The sequence below is a fragment of the Camelus bactrianus genome, chromosome 10 (genome assembly GCF_048773025.1).
Source record: "Camelus bactrianus isolate YW-2024 breed Bactrian camel chromosome 10, ASM4877302v1, whole genome shotgun sequence".
NCBI classification, from domain to species: domain Eukaryota; kingdom Metazoa; phylum Chordata; class Mammalia; order Artiodactyla; family Camelidae; genus Camelus; species Camelus bactrianus.
The window spans coordinates 36,974,302-36,999,889 of NC_133548.1; the positions used below are offsets into that span (position 1 = coordinate 36,974,302).

Genomic DNA, 25,588 nt, shown 5'->3' on the forward strand with positions numbered 1-25,588 from the left:
TGTGGCTAGAGACCAGTCTTTGGAAGAAATAGTTACTCTTATGGGGATAAAAATTTATTTTCATCTGAGTCTGTGCTTTTGTGTGTGTCTGGCCTTCCTCAGACAGAGGAAATTCACATTGTAGGAGAGTTGCTTCTCACTGGACTGTAGTTAGAAGAATTTTGAAGTCTTTTTTTATCTGTCCCAGTTACTCTGCCTCACTGCTGCCTTCCCTTCTTCTGTTTTGGAGGCTGTTGATCAGTTTCCCACAGTCTCTGCCTCTGGCTCCTTGTATGTATGAGAGTATATTTCTGTCCTTTCCTTTCTGTCCCCCTAACCTCCTTCCTACTCTGTTTCCCCATCTCTCTCCACTGCCTGATTCCCTCCCTCTTCTTCCTCCTTGCCCTCCCCTCTTTCCCTTCTTTCTTCCCTCCTTTTTTCACTTCTTGCCTTTCATTTTTACTGCAGTCTTGCAGCCTACTGCAGTTAGGGCGCAGTCTCTGACCACCAATGAAGATTTTTCTCCAAGTTCCTGTAGTTCCAGGGGCACCTGCTGTCTCTGCATTCTTCCATGGCAGGGCTCTGGTGTGTAACACCTGCATCTTCCTAGCCTCCTCCCGGGTAACAAGAGATCCTGAGCGTGCATCTCCAAGGATAGGGCCTCTACAACTCTGCCTAAGAACTGACCATACATGAAGGAGGTGGCATAGCCTCGGGAGGCTGACAGACAACCAATACAAATTTATTCAGAATCGAATGCTGATTTTATTTATTAAAGTGACAATGCAATAAAGTCTTAGAACTGAATAGCTCCAGAAAGCTAAATGTATAAAATAGTTTTACAAGGCTTTGGAAGCCAACTTAGATCCTGATCTTCCTAATTTCATGACCTGTACCTAGAAATGAGTCAAGTCTCATAAGTTAAGCTGTGCAAAAGAGTAATCAACGTTCAGCTTGGGTTTTAAATCTGAAGATCTTCCTTTTAGGCCTACCTCTGACTCATCATCTGTGCGGTCCCTGGGAAGTCTCTCGTACTGAGCCTCAGTATATTCTGTAAAATTAGGATGATCATACCTCACAAATGGGATAAGTGTGTAAAAGGACTTTACAGTTTATAAGATGCTGGTGGTCACCAAGGCTGAGTGTGGGCCGTGTTTATTGTGTGAGGAGCAGGGTAACTAACTCAGTGATTTCCACTTCGAAGGGAAGTTTTAAGCTGTGTGCCTTCTGTCTCCTGTTTTACTGGAATAGGTTAGACTCAAAGCTGCCTTAGGCTGATAGCATAAATAAGTAGCGTGTCATCACTTTTATTCCATAAATAAAACAATTTTTTGTTTATCTTCTTTGTGGGTGGTGGTGGGAAGGAGAGGATGTAGAAAGGAAACGAAGTCTATTTGAAGTAAATCAGGTCTGTTGTACCAAACATCTCTGGAGTTTATAGGAAGCATTTATTTTTTTCTGAAAGAATTAGCTGAGGACTAAGAATTAGCTAAATGTAGGTGGATTTACTCACCAGCGTGGTACAGCAAGATCATGACAGGCTGCGTGAGTTAACGAATTTCACCTGGTTTGTACAGATCAGTTTTTCAGAATCATTTCTGTAAATGTAGAATTTTAAAAGGCAACTTAACGAGATAAAAATTGTCTAGATGTGATATTTGAAGGAATATTTAATACTTATTTATCTTCAAGTAGAGACTATACTAAAGAATGAAGTTTGCAGTCAAATCAGTTTATCGGAAGGAAAAATATGATTGTTTAGAATGATGGACAATGAATTTTAAAGCAACTTGAAGTATAAGGATGAGTGCTATAAATACATTAACTGGTCTTCAAGGGAAAACTAATATTAAACCAAACAGTATCTAAATAGATTTTATTTATGTTAAGACTTGTTTATTTGGTCTGAGCAATCTAATAATCTAGAGCTTCGTATCATATTACCAAAAAGAAAACACAACACATAACTTGAAGCCTTATATAAATTACACATTTTAATATACTAGTCCTGATGCAGCCAAGAAGGCTGGCCAGCCTATCAGCAGTTTTGTCTTGTTTTTTTTTTACTTACTATTTTTTTGGTCACTTCAGCTATGGAAAACTAAAATGTTAATCATAAATACGAATATATTTTACGTAATCAGTAAAAAGATTTAGTTTTGTTTTTAGATTGAGCTCTCCTTTGTGCCAAAAAAAATGCAGTAGAGTTCAATAAAAGAGAAAATCTTAAAACTTTGTACCTTGTGTAATTGTCATGCTCATGATCTTTCCTTGTTGCTAAGTAGTCTGAAAGTACCACTAAAAATTCTACAGAGATCTAAGAACTCTGCTAACTATGATGTTCGCATGGGAAGTTATTTCTTTTATGAGGAACTGTTTTCTTCCTTGAGACTGTGCAAATCCATTGTAGTTAACTGTCTTTAGACAACCTTTGGGATTGAGTGAACAATCCTTCTGCCTTGTATCGTGTCCTGGTTAATTCTTCAGGTTTGTCCTTGTCTAGGCAGCTGATGAAAAGGAACAGGGAGAGCAGCCCCTCAGCGTTAGGAATAAGTGTGTGCTTGTTTATTGACGGTCCAGTGAGAGAGCCCTCGGAGGTGTCGCTTTCATTTCGTTTAGAAAAATTTAACTGTGGTCAAAGCACCATCTATCATTCTGCAGGAAAGACTATTTAAATTACACTGAAGCTCTTGCTTTTAGACCAGGAAATCAGATTCCAAATTTTAAAATATCTTTCTATTTAATTCCCAAATTTGAATTATAAGACTGAGTTCTCATTTATTAACTAAATCGTAAATTCAGCTCCAATACTGTTATTATCTTGTTCTTTAAACAAAAAGCTAAAGATAGATCTCTGAGTTTTTGAGAAATAAAGTTAGTTCAGCCTTTGCTGTCACTATTAGGAACTATAATGCACTGTATTGCAGTGTCTAATTTCTGAATGTGGAGATAACCTTTTTTTCCCTAGTATAACAACAAATAAAAAGTGCTACCCCAAATATATCTTAAATGGAATATCTCTTACGTTCGTGCCAACTAAGGTCAGTTTGCGAAGAGGAGGTGGTTTTTCTTCTGTTTGTGGACACGGTGGAAAGGAATAATAAGCCCCTCTCCCGCCCTCCCTGCTTGCCGGCTCTCTGATGACAAACGGCCTGTATGTAGCAAGCACATACCTCATTTACATCACATGCATAATGTGCTCTGTCTGGGATATTAGCTTCTCGGGGTTGGCGGTGTCGCCTAACACACACAGTGATCAGCACATTTTTTGAGGCTGCAATAATCAGAGGAATGCAGCAGTGATGTGGGAACAGGAAGAAATAACATGGCATAATGAGTGTACCCATCATTGTTCTGTTGTCATCCTTCCTAACCAGTGTGGTTTCCCTCGGAGCCTAACAAAAGGGTCATGAATTCAGTAGAGTAAAACATGGAACTGGGTGCAAGAATAATATGTCTATTTCTGAGCTCCACGTTCAGAGAAAAAGGGAAAATATTGACTACACAGGGGACAAACTGCCCTGAAAGCTTTGTGGGTCTACGCATATGCTTATGTCATCTTCAGACAAGATGTGCAGTTTTTTACAAATGTGTCTGGCCTCATTTAATCTCAAGTAAGCATTTAGATACAAAAAAGTCAGATACAGGAAATTACATAAATTTTCAAAAATATGCAAAACATAGATTTCTAATAAAATATTGCCTGCTATATTAATTGCACGCTGCGTACAAAATTTATTCTTAGCATATTAACCTATTCATGGTTTTCACACATTTAATAAAAGATAATAATCTCATAGCAGTTTTCACCTCTTTGTTCAACACGTTAGCAAGAGTTCGATCCTGCAAGTATTTTACAAAGCGGTTTGCATGATCCTGTTCTATAACCGCTTGCAGTATTCCCAAATAACTCTTACACATGAGTTCAATAAATAATTGGAAGCCCAGATGTTTGAAACGGATATAGCAGATACACTGTAGCTGTATTTTCAATACAGCTACTTTCCCTTTGTCCTCTCATCAACTTCACAGCCTTACACCCTGCCTTTTTCAGTTCTCTTCTAATTAAACCTAGATGAGCATTTGGCATGTACGTGTTCCCACACGTGCCCCTCTCAAACGCAGCATGTGGAGGCATCCTGTGTTATTGTTGCTGACTTGAGACATTCCAAGGAGGAATTTTACTTCTTCAAACTAAACTGCAGCATTCTTTGTCCCTTCGGTTCACCTCCTGATAAGAGACGTGATGTGAGATGTGATTTACCACTTCACGTAGCAAATAGCTGAAAATTCTGTGTAAGCTCCCTTCTTAGACTGAGCCTCACTCATTTCTGCATCCCTCTCTAGCACGGCTAAAGCAGGCTGTTTTTTGGTGTTTGATAAGTAACTTAAAAAATGTTAGGTATCAGTAAAAACTAAGAACATTCTTGAATTTGGTTTTAAAATAGAGCTCCCTAATTTTCAGGAACTGAAAGAACATGAGGAAAATTCTAATTTCATTGACAACAGCTTTAGGTAATGAAATTTTTGTTGCTACCTCTCTCCCTGTGCAGTTTTTCATTGATTGCTAAAAATGATTCTAACTTATATGTCTTGGTTTCTTCCTCTTTGAAATATTTATACCAATTCTTGAAAAAGGCTGTGACATTATCAGAGAAAAGATATTGTTTTATTTCTTTAAGGGATAGAAGAGTATTATGGCTACATTTGGGAATTTTTAATTTGTATCTTATTTAGTCTGGTGTGCAGTGTGACACCAGTTAATTGTATGTTATTTTGTGGTAACTACATGTTAACTCTGTTGGAAGTAATGGTAATTATACTGTAATTGATATCAGTTCTCCCACATCTTTGGAAAACCATACAATTAACACATATCACCACAGTTGGACACTATCTTTTGTCCTTTGTAATGTTGCCATGTTGGAGTACTATTTTGAATAGGGTCCTAAATATTTTCTTCTTTTAAACTCATTTTAAAAATTCCAATTTTAAAATGATATTTTAATTTTTGTGAAATGAAACATAGTTTCCAAATTTTAATTTTACTTAATCTTGATGAAAGCTTCATTCACAAATAATCAGATGTAGTCTTGGCTTATTTTTATTTTTATTCCTTAAAAAGTCATTTGTGACTTCACATGACTTTATTAGTACTTTCTGTTTCTTAGAGAAGGATAACAATAGAATATGCAAAATCTTGACATCAAGGACTTAGTGTTTTTCTGAAGAGAGGCCCTCTTCTTACTAGCAGTCTTTGTATTTATGTTATTTTGCTTTCAAACAAAAATGGTTGTATTCTGTGCTAGTGCCACCATAGTGAGTATCAAATTAGGGACACACTTGTGCCAAGTTTAGATGAAAATGTTTTCCCTTGATTTTACTTGCCTCCTTCCTTTGCCTTTCCCTTTCTTTGTGTCCCTTCCCTTCTGTGACTTTTGCCTTTGGTGGAGATGGAATTTCAGAAGTAGCAAATAAATGCTTTCTGGCTAAGTGTGACCGTGGTTTGGTAGGCTTATTTGACAAGTGGATTATCTTTGAGTGATTTCCTTGAGAATATGAATAATTGCTCAAAAAATTTTTGTGACATGGCAAAGTGATTTTACTAATGTGTGCTGCAGTGTAGTTCTCAGGAGTGAAAAAGTTGAATATCATAGTATTATAAGATTTCAGAGCTGTAAGAAACCATAGAGATAAGTTAGTTCAGCTCTTTCATTTTACAGGTGAAGTAATCGGGAACTAGCATGGTTTGTAAAGAGCTCATGTGGTTCAGACAGTTGGGTGGAAGGAGCAGGAGTCTGAGAGCATGTGGGCTAAGTGGTGTGATCCGGATCTGTTGCTGGCCAGCTGTGGGACTTGGGGTAGGCATCCTACTTCTTTGGTCTCTTGTTCTCTCTGAAGGAAGAGACCTTTACATTTCCATCCAGCACTAAAGCTTTCTCATGCCCCTTATTTTTCCTTTTAAGATACATGTTATTTTTGTGGCACACATATTTTTTAAAATTACAGGAAAATCTCTTAGGAGATGTGGTATATTTATATATTTCATAAATTAAAACAAATACATGGTGGTAATACCTTACATTTTTCCATATTTTTGTGTTTATGTTTCTGATAAAAAAATCTTCAAATTTATCAGTTTGCCAGCTAGAATTGAAATAGAAGCTGTATTCTTGAAGAAAATATTTATTCTTGGTTTATATAGCTTAGATGTCTTTTACTTGAATAAACTGCACCTATGTTTCCACAAATAATATTAAAAAGTATACATTGTAAATTAAGTAGGTATCTGAAATCAAGTACCTAGATTTGAACAAGTAGAATTCCTAAGATAATTTTTTAGATGAAGACATTTGCTTAGCTGGCCATTAATTTTATTGTGATATTCTCTGTTCATTTGATAAATGTTAGAATAATAAAGTCTTGCTAGTGGTTTAAGTGGAGATAAAATTCTCCAGTTTTTAAATCATATATTCAGTTTTAATGGGAGTTCATATAATTTTACAATGGAACTTTTTGTGAACTTGTTACTGAAACAAATAGTTAATCAGAGAATATTCAGGAACAAATATGCATCATGCCTCTGTCCAGGAATAAAAAGTTGGAAACCACATAGAAATAGGAGTTGGGCTGCCACACAACTGGATTTGCTTAAATCTAAACACTTTATAACTCTACTTGGGAGTTGCAAACTTATAAATAACCTTGAAATTGGGTAAAACCATATTAGAACCATATGAATGAGACAGAAAGCATTTGGTTAAAGGGGTTCAGTAAGCACTATAATCCTGATGAAACTAATTTAACTCAGTGGCTCCCAAGCCTGAAAAGGTCTCATATCTTCAGAGTTAATGCTACTTTATCATTTATCATTTGGTGATCAATGACAAGAGCCTAAGCATATGTTACAGGAGATATACAGGATGCTGTCCTTGCCAGGGGTGTGGAGAGAGGACTTGCTTAGTTTGGTGTACTCTTCAGATCCTGAGGGAAACTTGTCATACATCATTTGGGAATGTTTCTGAAAGCTTCATAAAACATATCCACGAGAAGTTCTGCAGACATTAGTTCCTTTCAGCAGGCTTATGCTGCATGCTTCTGTGCTTACAGGATACAGTCCTAGTCAGAGGTAGAGAGGACTGAGACGCTTTCCCTCCCCCAAAGAACTTATGGTCCAGTGGTTTGTATCAGCCTCCTGCAAGGTGATCTGAACAGCTTATGTCAGTCTTTGATTCTATGACTTGCCTCAAGTATGTATTTCTGGAATTTTGAAAACTTTTGCCTACTCCTTACAAGTCTTTCTTCCCTGTAAGGGAGAACCTTCTCTTTTGAAGAATCCTAGCTCACTAGCTATGGTTGTCAATAGATAGAATCACTTCTAGATCCTATTGGCAAAAACTTCCACAGAATTGTTTCTGAGGCTAGTAGGACCTCATATCTAAAATTCGTTGCCTTATTATTTGATATTTTTTGGCCAGTGACAAGAGCCTTTTATGAACTCACTTAGCATTGTAAACTGACTATACTACAATAAAAAACAAAAAGAGCCTTTTATGACGTAAGAGGCAGAAGTTGCCATTGTATTTCCGTAACAAAATACCACAGACCAGGTGGCTTAAACCACAGAAACTTTTTTTCACAATTCTGGAGGCTAGGAGTCCAATACCAAGGTGCTGGAAGAATTGGTTTCCCCTGAGGTCTCTTTCCTTTGCTTGAAGATGCCACCTTCTTGCTGTGTCCTCACGTGGTCTTCACGCAGCCAGCACACATCTCTGATGTGCCTCTGTATGTCGTGATCCACTCCCTTCATCAGGACGCTTGTCAGAGTGGATTAGGGCCCACCCTAATGGCCCCATTTTAATGTAATCACCTCGTTAGAGGCCCTGTCTCCAAACATGGTCGCATTCTGAGGTACTAGAGGTTAGGGCTTCAACATATGAATTTTAGGAGGACACAGTTCAGCCCTTAACAGCCATCTTTGCTTAATCTGGCTATTCCCAAACTCTTTGAAATTATTTTCTTTGGGATTGCAGACTCTCTTGACCAAATTATGTCTCTGTTCATGTAGTTTCATCTGGATTATCTTCCCTATCTGTTCCTTGTTTCTCTAGAGGAATTAAACTGAAATTAATATTGATTTTGTTTAACATTTTATTCTATTGTCCTATCATAAAATATTAGCATTACTAATTAATTCCAAGAATTAATTACTAATAATGGATCGCTCAGCAATGTAAAAGTGTGTAAGAAGACTATTTGAAGGTGGTGGTGGTTGAGCTTTTAGGGAAGATTTTTGTAGAGCCCTTTTGAATAATAATAGCTAGGCAGACTTCCTATATTTCAGCACTAAGCCGACCCTGACCAGATCACTCTTACAGTTCAATCAATTTACATATCTTCCCTTGTGTTTATCTACCTTTTAATTATCTGTATCTCCTTGTTTTCAAAAAAGAGCTGAAAATTAAATTAAATTAAATTTTAAATTAAAATTAGTTAAATTTTAAATTAAAATTAAGATTAAAAAAAGAGAAGGAAATAATTTTAACAGCATTATCGGGATTTGGCAACCAAAGTGCCTAGTATGTGCCAACATTGTGAGAGACACTGATAATATAAAGATACAAAGATATGGACACCACACCTTAAGGGGTAAATTGGGGAGATGTGTAAACAGACATATAAACCAATAATTATAATGCATTTTGCTACAAACATGGTGTAGTGGTGAAACAAAAGAGGAGGTGACACTTTCTGCCTGGAGCTGGTGGAGGGCAGTCTACAAAGGATTTTGTCCAGGAGAGATGCTTTAATTAGGCCTAGAATGGACTAATTATGATGTCATCCGTCAGTAAAGCCAGCTCAGATAAGGTTGTACAAGCTGTACAGAGAAGTTTCGTTGTCCTTATGCAGATGGTGGAGAGTATCTGAGGGCTTATAAGTGGAGGAAAACAAGATCCAGGTACTACATCATTAACTTAGGTCGAGTTTAAATTTAGGTCCGAGATGCTCAGCAGCCAAGAAAAAAGGAAAGCATCTTTGGTTATATAGTTGTGCTGTTGATACAGGAGATTGGATGTTGGCCTTTAGATCAGGGCACTATCTTCATTAGTATTTAGCTTTGAAACATTTAGCAAACACTAAATAACATCTTTAACAGAAGTGGACATTTTGTGAGCTGCTTTATTTTTGCAGAGCACTCATACATACAATCTCTTATTTAATTATCACAACCCTGTGGCATGAGAATTTCCTATTCCATTTTACAAATGAGGAAACAGGCTCAGAGAGATCACGTGGAAATTATGCTGTTGAGTTATGATTATAAATTCACCTTAGCACAAATACCAGTCTCAATTTTAGTTAAGTGACTTAAATATAAAAAGTTCTTTTTGAGACTTACTTTCTTCTCTTATAAAACTGATAGCAATAGTAATATGTTTCCTTGTAGGTGTTAGTGTGAGGGTTAAAGGAAACACTCATTGGAAAGAGCCTTTCACATAGTATATGATCAGTAAATGGCACCCTTTCCTACCTCCACTCTAATACATGTATTTGTGCTGTAGAGGCAAACACAGTTGGAAAACTTAGGACTTCAGTGATTCATGAGTCCTAGCACAGTTTTGGTGTTAAGAGTGTGTTAAAAGGTAGGTATTTAACAATGGGGTTCATTACCTCATTCCTCCTAGCTGGAGTCTTTTGCATCATGATGACTGACTCTGGGACCATCAAAATATCACTATGAAAGTAAATTCCAGTGCCTCCAAAATAACTCCTTCCAAAAAAAGCATCACCTTTTAAAAAGTACATGTGGTTACTTTCCAGTGTAAAGCTTACATTTTTGATCCTTCATTAAATACTAAATTTATAATAAAGGATGTAAAATAAGGGCTAATAAAGTGATAGCTTGTTAAGTTCTTTAAAAGGAAACCACATGTATGCTTAAGTAGTTATTTCTTGAGAATCATATCATGGCCAAGATATGTCCAGAGCCAGGAATTAGACCAAGTCTTTCAGAGTAAGGTACAGACTCTCTCTCAACATTATACTTAGCATTGTCCTATTTAAAAACAAACAAACGCAAAAAAAAATTTATTTTTAAATGTGTACTGCTTTTTAAGCCAAGCACTTGTGGTGGGTATTGTCCTCTTTTTGCCCATGTTTTGCAGACTCTGCCAAGATGCAAGTGTTAAGCTAAAGAAATTCCAAGTCAGACTCAAGACCCTCTTCTTCATTTTGTTATATAGTTAAATTGCACTCTTCTAAAATGACTCATTTCCCTCTTTTACAAATTATTTATGGTATTTTTCTGGATTTCCTTGTTTTGATTACTATTACTCAAAGAAACATCATCAATACAGTGTGGTGTGTTGAGTCTAAACATCTTTTTCACAAACTTGAAATGTTAGAAAATTAGTAGTTCGTGTTCCTTTTGTACTCACTTTGATTTATGTGAGTAAATCAGTGAGGTGGGCTTGTAAAAGACCTGTGAGAATTTATGGACACTAATGCTAAATGCAGTGTGACCTAGATAGAAAAGGGGCAAGGCACAATCCTGGCTTGAAAACTCTTTGGATTTTGTTGAGGGAAACTTGGTGGTGCACATGAGTCAAAAGTTCAAGTCTTTAACATAGTATGTAACTAGGGGCTAATTATAGAGGGAAGGCTAAAAATTTATATATACCAGAGAGCAGATAGGTCAAAGAGGCTGTAGAGTTCACCGACAGCTTGGGCTTTTCAGTATGCATAGGACTTGGCAAGGAAGCAGCAAGAAGGCAGCATCATCCTAGCAGGCATGAGGGAGAGGAAGCAGGCCCGATCCTGTTATTGTCATGAGAAGGCCAGTTACTGTCCACCAAGAACAAAGGATGCATTTGATGAGAGTTGTAGGAAACTGAGTTTAAAAAGATGTGTGGGGAGCAGGGTATGAAGGACCTTGAAAACCAGGTAGAGGAGTTTGGGTGAAATGCAACAGAAAAAAAGAAGCCATGGAAGATTTTAAATCAAAGCCATGAAGTAGAACCTTCTGAGGAGTGAGAGGAGATGGTCAGGGAGGGCAGCGTCCAGGATCAGGCAGACCAGAGCCGAGGTGCGGCAGGGATCTACCTGGGAGTGCAGGCCTGTGCTGGTGTGGTCAGTGATGGCACGAGGCCATGGGGGACAGGGATCGGTGCAGGAGGCTCTATAGGAGAAGATTTAGCAAGCTGGGAAGATTTACTGGTCATAGAGGGGTGAGGACCTCTCTTTACTGACCAGTTGGTATTGATGTAAACAGAGGACGGGAATGGAAGTTGTGTAAAGGGATAGCTGCTTTTGCAGGGAAGTCATTACTTTCAGGAAGAGGTTTTCCTGGATTGGAAAGATGCAAACGCTTAGAGCTGGGATGAAAGGACTTCTTTTGTACTCGACAACTTAGCAGCTAACTTTGAGGATAGATGATATCTCAGAATATTGTGATAGCCTTAGAGAATTTCTATTCATAATGCATGTTTGTGTTATTTCTCTTAGAAAACTGCTTCAGGAATTCACAAAAACATGACTGGTGGCACTGCAGTATTAACTTTCCCTGCAAAATTTCTTATTATTGCAAATTTGAAATGTTTTTGTCTTTAGTATTTAAATATGTATTTTAGGATATAACAGCAGAATTCTTATTTGCTTAAAAAAAGATTCATACCACATAGAAGATGGGTGGTTCTAAATTTGTAATTACATGAGCATAGAATTTCCTATTTGCTATCTTCTATATGCTGAAGTATAATGTATATAATATGTATGCATTTGTATAAGATACTATAAAATATTCATATAAAAATATATACAAATATTCTATGAACAGAATATTTGAAAGCCATTGTAGAATCTGCTGATTATGATGCATCTTACATGTGAAAATAACATGAGATAATTATTTTTTACCCATTTTAACTGCCATATAAGTAATGGCCTCTTAGATGTGTGTTCTGTGGCTGCTACGAATGACCTTGTATTCAGACATTCTTTAGAAATGAGCTTTGAATACAGGTTGGTAAAGTGCCTCTCATTTAGACCATTGAAATAAAATACATCACATCATTGTCCAGCCGTGTCGGCCTGTCAAATGAAATGTATTTGTTTGTAAGGCAACAAACAAAAAGCCTCTCTCAGCATGTACAGTTTTCCACTTTGGTTTGTGGGAAAGAGGACCATGCTGAAATCATTTGAGGTGTGGTGTAGGTTGGTCAGTCTTGAGAATCCAGAGGGAGGGTGCCCCGCACATCGTTAGTTTTCTCATGTTGTTTTTCGGGAGATGGCTGTAATCAGTCATCTCGCATATGGTCTGAAAAAGGCTTGTCTCTCTGGCTAGCAAACTGTTATTTAAGTACACAATCCACTCTACTACTGAAACAGTTTTGCCAAACTTATCCAAGTATTCTCACATGCTTAAAGATGGTATAAATATCATTTATTGCTAGCAGTTTTCTTCAGACTATATGGAATGTCTTCCTGCTGCCTGATCTAAGTGTCCCAGTTTACATTATGGCCTTTACTGCCTCTGTTTGATGGAGTGATCAGTAAAAATTTAATGACACTATAAAATAATAAAAATGTCATTAATTTACCACGGATCTTGGATGCAGTGGTTGTAAAGTTACATTAATAAACAGAATATTTTTTACAACAAAAAGCATTGTTACGTGGGAACGTATAAATAACACACATAAATTTAAGAGCAATTTTACTGTTAGCACACACATTATTATGGAATAGCCAATAAGTGTATAAAACATAGTATATAAAATTTTATTAAAATATACTGTGCACATCAAAAATTCAGCTTTTATCTAAGTGCAAAGAAAAGCCATTATTGTGTGCTTACTGTTTCATTGCTGTTCTTTCCCCATATCACAATTTTACATTTGTTGCCAGTAAGAGGAAGTTGATTTTTTTTTCCTAGATGAAAACAAACCTCTGTTTTTTTTTTTTTTTTTTAGTTACCTCAAATTCATTCTGTCTCTCCATCGATGCAAAGACAGACTTGATCAATCTTGCCATGGTAGGAAGGGAAAAGTTGCTAATTTAATGCAAAGTTAAAAATAATGCCTGAGGAATTGAATGGTTTGTTCAGTGACTCTGGAAATAAGGGATAATAATGCAGCAGTCTATCTGTCATCAGTGAGGCTGCCCCGTCATTGACTCTGATAATATGTGAAGATGATGGATGCTACCGTCTTGTGGCTTGTAACATTTAACATTCATCAGCTCTCACTAAAGGGGGCTTTATCATTTAAATATCTTTATTTAATATGCAACATCTACCTCATACATCATAATTTCAAAGCACTTAGAGAGCCAACAATCCTACAACACAGCAGAGCTGACTTTAATTTTTTTCAATAACTTTTATGTTGCCTGCATGTTTGTGACTGACAATGCATAAGTAAGTGTCTGATCACATCGCTGCATGTAAAATGTACATTTCACTGTCATCATGAAGGTTGGGGATTTTTCCCGCGTGGGGGGCGTTGAGATTAAATTAGCTTTGAGGTGATCTCCAAAATATCTACTTGGGAACTGTGTATGTTGTGAGAGCTAGTTCAAGTGCATGGAAAACTTAGATTACGAGCTTGCTGCCCACAGCCTGTATTTGTTCCATATAGGGGCATACCCATTGGAACTTAATGGCCAAAAGTTGAGACCTCTTGGAACTGAAGTATCTTTGAACTTCCTTCTGTGCCCATGTCCACATCCTGTATTTACTAGACTCATGTTCAACCTCACTGGTAAAATCTTTGCTTAGCTCAGCTGCCCAGAGCTAACTTGTAGACATCAGGCTCTCTTATCTTATGGTTATGTGGCTGGCAAATAAATATTCTGAGCTATTCTTTGAAGAAAAGAAGGAAATCTTCTGGGAGACTAGGTAGAAATTTATATGAAAGGGCATGGCTTTGCAGGGCCCTTCTTTAATCTCAAACACAAGTGCTTAATATTACCAAATATAAAATGCAGCCCACTGCCCAAAACAATTTTTATCATTGATTTATTTTCTGCCTATTTAACAAGTGTTTCATGGGATATTCTTCCTTCACTTCTACTCTGTCAAAATATTGATGTTTTATAAGGAAAGTATCTCTGCAGAGAATTTTTTTTTCAATGAAGTCAGAAAAATGTATGACTTCAAAGACACTGTGAATGTGTTGTTGAATGTTCTGAATGTTTTTTGTTATGATTAAAAACAAGCTGATACTACTGAATTGTGAGTGCACTTCATTTTTTATAAAAGAAAAGATATTATCATCATGTAAGCTTTGTTGTCTTAGGATTTTACAAACCATGGCATGTAATTTTCCCTCTTCTCCTTCCTTGTCAAAATATTGATATTCTTTCAGGAACTTTATTTTTTTTTACTGAGAATATTTTCCGGTAAAATCAAAGAGAATGAATGACTAGAAAGATACTTTAAATATGCATATTGATAGGTAGCACGGTCTGTTGATTTTCAGAGAAAGTTGTTTTTCCCCCCATGAAAATACAGCTAAAGGTTGTTCTTCCAAGAAGATTGCAGGTGTCACATCAAAACTCCTTTTGCATTTAACATAGGGAAAGCATTCACACGCAAATATTTGAAATGCGAAACAATGTGGTAAAACAAAGGTTGAATATTTTGCTTTCCCTGGTACTACTCATCTTCACTTTAATTCTTTTTCTTTACATCATGACAACCGAAAGTGCTACTCAAAAATAGAAATTGGCTGATTAAAAGCAGCTGTCCGCCCGTCCCCCCGCAATGTGTGAAACTCCCACATGGCTTGTGGTTGCTTTTTGTCGTGGCCTGCATCTGGGTCAATTTGTTCTCGTGCAGCATTATTTTAATATAAGGAGATATTGGGGAACCGTACCTAATTTGCTTTTTATTTTCATTCTGTTTTTTTATAAGTATCGTATTTCAGAAGTTTCCCCACATACCGCTACTGTAACTAGTTAGTATTACCCGGTGGGGGAAATTCATGATTATAATTTTGTTGCAGATCTTTCATAGAAATCATGCTAGATTAAAGCAAGGTTTATGCTGTGTTTTCTTCCAACACAGATTTCAACGTATTCTATGATGAAGGGGAACTGGAAGACTTCCTGCACAATTTGACTGATGGGAATTAATTATAGAAATATAATGATATTCAAAAATAATCATATTAGAAAGCACAAATGTAGTGAGACTGTACAAATGAGACACAGCCTCTATCAAGTAATTGTATGTTTGCTCTTTAAGAATATTTCCAAGTTTCTAAACATCTTACAGAAGAGAACGCTCAGAGTGTTTCCATCTAATGCCGAACATGCTCAGTACAGAACTAGGTCATTGAACAATAGACTGAACAGCAATCAGCACTCTACTGCTGCATAATGCATTAAGTATAACATGCAGAAACCATTCCCGGAGCTGGAAGCTGCTATTTCATGTCTGTAAATTCAAGCTGACATGACGTTTAATATTGTTTCATAGTAATGAACAACAAGGTCTCATTCATTCATAAGCACAACACAAAGCCAAGTTGAATCTGGAGAGCAGCAAGGAGGAGAGAAGGGGCACACACTGCTGTGCTTCTGCAGACAAGAACACCATGTTAATGATGGTCAGTGAGCCCTCTGCTACTGATCCAGAGAGCTGCAGAGGGAGAGTTCATTGTGATGTTTCAGACTCCTGCTCCTAGAAGAACAGGCTAACAAGTAAAACATCTTTGGGTTTCCCTACTATAGCGGCAGAAGTATTTCTAGGAATGATGTCCTCCGTCAGTTTCACTTCCCAGGAAGTTACAGTTGAAATTCCTAGGCAAACTAATAGTATCAATGGCATCGTGGAGTCTGCCTGCTTTGAGATGTTTGTTTTTGAAATCTTCTTGCCTAAAATTCTGATTCGTATTTTTCCAGGAGTACCAATGCAAAGTTTGATCTCTCAATGGGAAATTTCCTCTCCTATTAAATAATAGTATATTTTAATGGAAACTGCCCTTTCAAGTTTTGTACTTTCTCGATTGCATTCCTTTTAGATTACTGGAGCAAATCCAGCAGGGAGAAGATGTGCAGTACAGCCCTGGCAGGTTTCCTGTCGCAAATTTTCTTTCCTCACAGGTACTACAGTTTAGGTGCTGTTGGCCCTCTCAATGCCACAAACAGGCTTTAGCAAAAGATTTTCTGAGCCCAAGTTGGTCAGAAATAATGTTTATAAATTCAAATCTTATCCATTAAGCAAGATAGAAACTGGAAGGAAAAAGTGGCTGCTCTGGAAGCTAGAATAAGCCTTTGATTATTCTTTCCTCTAGGAAAGAACACGCTTTGAGAATCTGGGGCCCCAGTTAACAGGAAAGTCAAGTGAAGATGGAAAGCTGGGCCCAGGTGTCATCGACCTCACTCGGCCAGAAGATGCAGAGGGTGAGTGGCTTTTCCGTAGCTTTTTCTGCAGCTCCGTGTGTTTCTAAGGGTGTGTCAGAGTTAGGGGTAGGATCTTTATGGCCTTTCTTGGGAGTCACCTCTTAGGTTTCCTTGGCAAAGCAGAGGAGATGTTCGTCCTCATTATATGTTACAGTTCAGGACGCTGAGATTTAGCTAGATCCTATGTTACTGAGCACATAACAATCCAAATATTTCAAGGTTCTATTTTTAAGTTTTAAACTAAAAGAACCCTCTACATTCCAATGAACAACAGAATTCTGCGTTTCTTCCACCTCACTGAATTCTTGTTAAAAAAAGGACAAACATACACAGGAGGACTTTTTAGCCCCAAATCAAGAGATTCCCAGGTGCAATGGAACTTATTAGGAAACTAAATGATAGTGTGCAGCAGATTTAGCATAAAATTAAAAATTGCTTGGGCCAGATTCAGCCTGTGTCTGGGCACTAACCATTATAAAGTCTTTTGAAAGTCTGGAGGGAAAGACCAGTGTTACTCTCAGTGTGTTTACCCACAGGACTGTCAATGCCTGTCCGCTCCTCTTCCCTTTTTGTTTGTTTGTTTTAAACGCACAAGCAGCAAATCAGCAGAAATTGCTCCCCAGAGGCTGGGTACAATTTATGAGTTAGGTCAGCACTTCAGTAGTAATGTTGCCTGGTTATTTACTGTGTCATCACAGAGTAGGGACTGGTTTTCCCGTTAGCTGTTCCTTTGGCAGAATCCCTCCCACCAGTCAGGGAAGATTAATTTGTTCTCTTCAGAGTAACACAATACTTTATCCATCTCGGGTCCCAGCTGAAGTCCTTCTTTAGCTTGAGAGGAAGAATTCTACTGTTATTCCTTTTACTGGCAGGATTTCATCCAGGACCCTAATCCCTTGAAAACACACGAAGACATTTCATAGCAGCATCTGAACTAGGCATGGCTTCTAGTGATAGCTTGGGGCCATCCTAGGCAGTTCAGAAATCCCTGGCATGAGCACTAAGAGATGGGTAGTATCAGACACTAGGAAGCACTTCAGGGACTTCTCAGAAGGCAGATTTTTCATACCAGTAGGAGAGACTAACGTTTAATGATAGTCCAGGGGCCAAGGTGTTAAACTCTGATTGGTATGTGGGGGGAGGGGGAGGGAAAGGGAGGGAAGAGGAAATGGAAAATGAAGAGGCAGAGGAGCAGGAAAGGAGGAATAAAGAGGACTCAGAACCAGAAATACACTCACTGTCTTCCATGAAAAATGTGTGCTGAGGGCACAGTGCCACTGACGTTTTTACAGGCACTTACAAGTGCAGGGTTTTTCCCCCGGTGAAGACTGAGATTCTGCGGTCTAGGGAGTTATTCAGGTCTGGCCCATCTCAATTTTGTTGGAAGATTGTACTGTGGAGTACCTATATCTTTAACCAGACACAATGAAATAATACTTTTCATCACTTTGGTGTATTCAGTCTGTTCATTTTTTCATAAACTAGGAGTTACATCTCCTTGTCCTTGTTCTAACAAGATTTTTCTTAATCTGTCATTCACCTTTCTTCATTTGGTTTCTTTCTTAACTGTATAATGGGTATGAATATAGTTATTTACCTCTCCCTAGTGCTGATAACCTAGTTGATGATGGCATTTGCTTGGTAAGTTAAAAATCATACTTTGAGTTATTAACCATTATGAAAAGAAAAAATGAAAAAACAACTGTAAAGAAACATACTGTATAGAAATATCTTTGGGAATTCCATTCAATACCCAGGTTTTCTGAATCCAAACCAATTTCCTGGTTACTCTGCTTTTTTTAAGCAAACATTTATCAAGCACTTACGTGCTAGAGAACGTGCTAGACTTTTAGTGCATATTTTCTCATTTAAATCATATACAACTCTGTAAAGAAGGTATTTTTCTTCCATTTTACAGATGAGAAAATTAAGGCTGAGAATAATTGACTTGCCGCAGGTCACAGAGCTAGTAAGGCTAGAGCTGGGAGTTGATCCTGGGCAGCCTGACTCCAGAGCCCCAGACCCGAAGCACTGTGCTGTCCTGCACCCCCTGTACATACAGATACACATGCGGTGCCTTCATTTCTCTGAACAAACTCCTTGTGACCTTCCTCAGTATGGCCCATTTCCTCTCCCCTAAATATAGCAAGTCATGCCATGCACCAGCTCTCGTGTTACTCTGTCACACACAGCAGCAATGCCTGACGAGTGTAATCGTAGAAGGGCTGTAGTGGCCCAGGAGCTTAAGGAGCGTGTGAAAATCTCCCTTCCGAAGCTTGCCCAGAGCTGCCATTGAGACCTCGTGTGCTTTTGGGGGACTGTGAGTTCATGAATGGAGTCAGGTTACCTGCTCTAATACCGACAGAAGTGCAGTGCCTTTGTGAGGACTGCTGGGATGGGCAGCAGCCTTCTGCTGACTTCAGGATATTTCCTGGCGTCTGTTCAAGCGTATGCTGATTACAAAGCCTGCTGGAGTTACAGTTCATCTTAAAGTCAGAGTAGATAACAGGTATGCATAATACCTTCTGCACTTTGCTCCTCCATATTTCCCTTATGAGGAGGAGGAAGGAGGGACTGAAGTGAAAGAATACCTAAAAAATCTGTTCACTCCTTCAGTCAGTCTGTGGGCTGAAAACAAACAGACAGACATTTCTTGAGTGCCTGGTCTGTGTGCCAGTCCCTAAATCAGACACTGGATAAACCAAAGGAAGCAAAACAAATATGTTCCTGACCTCTTGGAACTTAAAGTCTAGTGAAGGAAGACAGAAGATTAAAAGGAAAATGCATACAAAGATAAGACAGATATAATTATCACTGAGAAAATTGCTAAGAAAATTAAGCCTTTGTTCCCCACAGAGATTCCGAGTGAAAGCTACTTAGGTGAGATCGATCCATTCGCTGCTGAGTTTTGCAGATTTTGCCCAGGATGTCTTCTTCCCTTCTTAGTCCACCCATCATCATCTCCATGCTTCCTCTGACTTTGGACCAACAGTTAATTTTTTTTCCAGCTTTATTGAGATATAATTAACATATATATAACATCGGTGCAAATTTAAGGTGTCGACCTGATGATTTGTTACACGTATGTATTGGGAAATGATTACCACAATAAGGCTAGTTAACACCACACTTCACAAGTTACCTTTTTTTCGATGAGAAAATTATAAAACTACTCTCTTAGCAGCTTTCAAGTATATAAGACACTGTTCTTATCTATAGTCACCCTGTTGTGTACTAGATCCTCAGTATAACTAGTTTATTCCCTTCGACCAGCATCTCCGCATTGCCCCCATGCCCTAGTCCCTGAAAGCCATAATTCTACTCTCTGTTTCTGAGTTCAGCCTTTTTAGATTCACACATATGTGAGATTGTGTAGTATTTGTCTTTTTCCATCTGACTTCACTTAGTGTAATGCCTTCAGGATCCATCCATGTTGTTGCAAATGGCAGGGTTTCCTTCTATTTTTAATCGATGAATAATATTTATATCACATACTATTATATAATAATATGTAATATAAATATATACATTCATAATATATAAATGACAAATATATCATCACATGAATAATATGTATATAACATTTTCTTTATTCCATTCATCTGTTAATATATACTTAGGTTGTTAAATGTCTTTCCTATTGTGAATAATGCATAACAATAACTTTAAGGGATTATGACCTTTTTCCTTTTTCACCCCATTCTCCTTTATTGCTTCTGAAGTGACTAAAGTAAGCCTGGCTTACAAGGAAAATGTTTGCCAGTTGTAAAAATGCCGGTATCGCTCAGTAAGCAACTTGTAGACCTGTTTCATAGTTTTGAGCGTGGAAGCAGCAAGGGAAAGGTCACCAAAAGAGGCAGCTGTGCATGTGTATTAACCACTCATCAAAAATCAAATGACAAAACCATACGCCAGGAAAACAGAAATTAAAAATATAAAAGGCAAATGTCTTCAAAATTTTATTTTTAAAGTCCAGCTGTTATTTGGCTTGAATATGACAAGACAGCATTTCTTGTTCATCATGATATTTATAAAACTACCAATTCATTGGTGCTGGGGGCTTAGGAAACATGTTTAAGGTTTGTTACACTTTGGAGCATTTGAAGGCTTTATATGTATTGAGTACACAAAATTTGTTAGGTCCTGTGTAAGGCATGTAAGAAAGGAAGGACTCAATTAGTTGAGTCTGTCACCCTGCATTAAGAATGATGAACAGATGTTCAACTTTTTATGGACTTTTCATATGGCATTTCCACTCTCCTCATTCTTCTTAGGCAAGAGTTCAGTTCTTGTCCCAACTCTCTCCTAATTTCAGGGTCACTAAGTATAGCAGAAAGGGCTCTGGCCTGGTTATTGGGATATTTGGCTTAAAGTTCCTTTGCTAAATGAAGGCAAATAAGTGACTAATGCCTCTGGGCTTAACTTTCTTTATCTTTTAAAAGAAGTATGTTGGATTCCATTATCTCCAGGGTCCCCTCCAAATCCAAGATTATTACTAGGGTCTTCATGAAATACAGAGTGTGTTTCTTATAAGAAAGGTGATCTGTCCACGATACCTTCCACTCAGTATTTTTTTCAGGGAAATAAAAGAGGAGACTAATAATACCTTTGAGAGTATGTTTGCACCACTTGCTGAATCGTGTTTTCAAGTCCCTTGATCTTTTCTTTTTACTGATGAGAAGATCTCTCTAGTAGCATTTCCTGATTACCTTTCACAGATGGAGCCCCGCTCTTCTTTTCCTTTCCTCTCCTTCTTTTCCCCTGGCAACCATAGTTGTAGCTCGCCTTCTTTTTTATGTTCTTTCCCTCCTATTTCTTCCCCCTCACACACCTGGGGTCCCTAAAGGGATACTGTTCTTTTTTTCTGTTTCACCAAATAGTTTGGGTAAGAAAGTATTCCTCTAACACTTCTTTTACTTCTCAAATTCAGTTTTTGTGTCCCAGCCTCGGAGGGAGGCCACACCTCATTTTGATGTGGGGCATAGTGGAGCATGAGCTCTGGGAGGAATGAGCTCTGAAAGTGATTAGTATTAGGCAGGCTTTTGGACCCTGGGTTGGAACTATAATGATGTGCTGTCTTCCATGTATTAAAAACTTGCATTGATTTGAATGGAAATGGATATGTGCACCAAGAATAGCCCCTTTTAGAACTGTTGCTCTCAGAGTCTCAGATTTGCTTAGAAAGGTTTTATAGATTTGTACTGAGTTTGTGAATTGGATCCCAGCCAAGATGGCCCTAACCCTTCTGAAAGCTTCATTTTTTATTTATTTATTTTTGTGTGTGTGAACTTCTGATTGCTTCTAAGTTCTAAATCTCAGGATAACTTTATTATTGTCAACTTAAGCTCTCTGTTTATAGACAAATAACAGAGACTGCAACTTTTCCTCTTTTTCCCCCAAAATGCACCATGTCTTCTCTTAAAAATTCTGCTTACCCTTTGATCCATACTCTGGGAAATCTTTGAAGCTTTTCTCATTTCCTTTCCCCTCCCTGCATCCTTACTCATGGTAGAAAAGGAAGATTGACTCAGTGATACATGGCTCATTCAAGGCAGCAGAGGCAAGCTGCAGCATAATCTGGGGTGGGATTTAAAGGCTACATCTGCTTACGCTTTGGAATGTAAAGGTCATTATTAGTTCAAGCCCACCAGAATATAGTGTTTCACATCACAACACTTAGATTCTCAGAACTGGAATAAAGGAGAGACGTAATCAAATGTACAATTCCATCCAAGACATCCCTTTTTACATCCCAGACAAGTAGTCATCTCACTTCTGTTCAAATGCCTCAGTCTAATGACAGAAAACTGACTACTTCTTGAGAAGTTCATTTCAGTTCTGATTATTAATTCTTTGTTATTTGTCTGCTTCCTTGTAACTTCTACCCATTGATTCTCGTCTGACTTTTGGATTCCAACAAGATAAAACTTAACACTTCTCCACATGTCTCCCCTTCAGGAAACTTAACTTCGCGTCATTCCACCCTAAGCAAGTCATCTTCTTTCCCTGAATGTTCTCAGCCGTAGGTGAGGAAGTTGGGCTAGATGACTTCTAGTCAATAGTTTTTTTAACTGTTATTCTACTGCCTTACAATTGAAATAATTCACCTTCAATTCAACTAGGAGGTAAAAAGTTTCAATTAGGGACCATGCCATCTTTTAAATAAGTGAAATTATTATAGAAATATATCCAGGATGAGACATCTTTGTCCAATAAGGTGTCCAAGTACTAGAGTATACACCAGGAATAAAAGATGAGGAATTATACTGTTTAAAGACCCGTGTAAATCAGAAGGGAGCACTAACCAGAGCCTTGCTGTGGGCTTATGGGTCTGCCCTTTCAAAGCTGCCGAAAACAGTGTTTCCAGGCAGCTCAGTGAAATGAATAAGTGAAGCAGTCTATATGCAACCAGCAGCCTGAGGTCTGAGGCCAGGACGGGTGGCCTGGAAGACCCGAGACATGGTAAGGACTGAGTAACAGCTTCCCAGGCTAGGAGATAAGCAGAGTTCACAAAGCCCTTGGCTCTGGACTAACTCTGTTGTATGAGTATCACAAAAATGTATTTTACTGTGGATATAAACAGTTTTAGAGGATCCTGTGCACCAGTTTATATCAGCACTATATATAAAGTGCAGCTCTCTTAAACAAGCAAATAAACTTCTCTTAAAGAAATATATTTGCTGTGACTTAAAAGCTCCCAAATAACTTTTAATGTTGGTTGAAAACAATTTCCATTGAACTCTCCAAGTGATGGATAGTCCTGATGGGACAAGAGAGTGAAATGTCAAGATTCTTGTATAACTCCATCCTCTAAGACTCCATAAAGGGAGCTCAGAGTTGCTTAAGCTAGAAAGCCCAATCAAAGACCTAGCCTTCCTTTAGGGAGGAACCTAGCCCTGTCCAATAGCTGGTTTCTCAGTGAGCTGCCTTCTCTGAAGAGGTATCACTGACAGTGTATATAATCACCACGCACACACACAAAATTATCTAGTTTTCTGGGTGAATATCCTCTGTTCTGGGGAAGAAATGCTTGTCTGTGCCATTACTGAATCACACAGATTGCTACAGCAACTGGGCGACAAAAGATTTAACACCATCTATCGTGAAAATTAGACCCAAGACAAGAGCAGCCGGCATGTGTTCCCAGTGGGACTGCAGAATCAGTCTGTGTTTCCTCAGCAGTATGTACGTCTGCTTCCCATAAACCAACACATTAGACTAAACCCTGGCTGATAGAGGTCTATCTGCCATGTTTGGACTGACTGTGTAGCTTTCGAGGTGTGGAGCTCATCTAATTCCCTGTCCCAGAACCCTCTTCTCTCGGCAGCAAGAGCTACTTGACTTCCCATCTGCAGGCTCTGGAATCCAGCCCAGCCTTGGGCTGGTGCAGCGTAAAGAGCATCAGGCCAGTTTGGTGCGCTCTTTAAATTCTCTCCGCTTAGAGTCAGGACTGAATTTGAGACCAGCCTTTTATTTTCTTTTCCTGATTGGTCTTTTCCTTCTTTTCAAGTTATGATAACTGCGCTTCTGACTTATTCCATAAAGTAGATACCCACCAGCTCTCCCCTGTGTTCTGTTACTGAATTCCTTCCTTTTTTTTTCTTTAATTAAGAAATTCTTATCTTCAAATATCTCCCTCTTTTAGGTTCATCATTTCATTTTACTCTGCTTGTCTATCACTGTTTGCTCACACACACTATCTGTCATTTCCTAGTCTTTAGAGGTGGTTCTCTGTACCCTGAGTCACCAGTACTGATAGCCAGGTCTTTCCAGTCAGGATCTGTCTCTACTCAGAGTCCCCCAGTTTCAGTTTTACCCACATGTTTAAGTTGTAATTTACTGATTATCTTTTTTGTACATAGCACTGTTATGGGCACGGAGAGAATGATTTTTTAAAAGATGGACTATACTGTATTCTCCAAGAGCTAGTAATATAGCTGGGATAATAATATTAGCATACACAGAAAGCAGAGCAGCCTAAGGTGTTGTGTGTTTAAGTACATCATTAGAGAAACAGAAAAGAGTGCTGTTTAGAAAAGAAAGCTACAGTGCTTTGTAGACAGCAATAATTCTGGAAGGCCTGATAGGAATATAGCTGGGGATAAGCCTAGGTTTGGGTTTTAAAAAGAGGAGAAAAACTTTCAATTGAGGGAATAAACCAAACAGACACAGAAACGGTAAAGCACATAGACATTCATAGGAAGTTGCAGAAGGGAAGAGTCACTTCTCATCTCTGTGTTCTCCACCAAGCCCAGTACAGACCCTTCTACATGTTCGTACTCAGTAAATGTTTGTTGAATTGTACATGTTGTAAAAATAGCTGGGTTGCATATTATGGAGGGTCCTGAGTGTCAGGCTGAGGAATTTGGACTTTGCTACCAACTAAACAGACATTAGCCTTTAGTTGTTCAAGACTGTCTTAGATTATGTATAGAGGTTAAAAATAATGGAAAAGCAGCAGTTAGGTTAGCCTTGGCAATCTGTTAGTCTCTATATTCCTCTGTTCTCTTTAAATGTCCTTTCAGAGGGGATATTCAATGGGTGTCTTTTCGTGTTACATCATGAGAGAGCTGAGTAGGTGTTAGGAGGGTTTCATTCAAGTCACATTAAAAATGCCCTTTTTGTACCAAATAAAAATAAATAAGTAAATAAAAATACCTTTTCCCCCCTTGGGTAGAATGCTCATTTACGTGTAATTTCACCTTGCTGTGACTGTTTGATGTCTTGCAGCTCAGTCTCGTTCTTTTGCCTCTCACTAGAGGAGAGTAATTTTTTTCCAGTTATTTTGTTCAGTGGCTACTTACCCTTAGACCTGATGCCCCAGATTAGGTCGTGGTACCAGAGGGAAGAGATTGTATAAGAATCCATAGGCATTTACGCTGTATTGTAGACTGTTACATTTAGGAGTAGGCTGTAAAAAGTAACTCTGAACTAAAACTTAATATCCTAGGTCTCAGCCCTGGAGAGAAGAATTTCATAAGCAATATATTCAACCATTTAAAATTTTTACTAAAAATAAAAATGGCTGCTTACTGGTATATGTGTTTACTTTCATGGCAGAGAAATCACTTCATGCTTCCTCAATATAAGCTCACTTTTCACTAGGAAGGTTCCTCCTGCATAAGGACAAAATGAAGAAGAGAAACCACAGCTACTCCATGCTGCAGAATTGCAGAACTGCTAGTAGGGGAGAAAGGAAAAT

At 38.2% G+C, this 25,588-nt stretch overlaps 1 protein-coding gene across 35 annotated transcripts in view; it reads left to right on the forward strand.

The window, feature by feature from the left end:
* SOX6 (SRY-box transcription factor 6) overlaps positions 1-25,588 on the forward strand; it is a 561,278-nt gene that overhangs the window by 501,095 nt on the left and 34,595 nt on the right. For all 35 annotated transcript variants that reach the window (XM_074372343.1, XM_074372328.1, XM_074372335.1 and 32 more), the window contains one exon: positions 16,278-16,386. In XM_074372343.1, the coding sequence (XP_074228444.1) occupies positions 16,278-16,386 (109 nt within the window). The remainder of the gene's footprint in view (positions 1-16,277; positions 16,387-25,588) is intronic.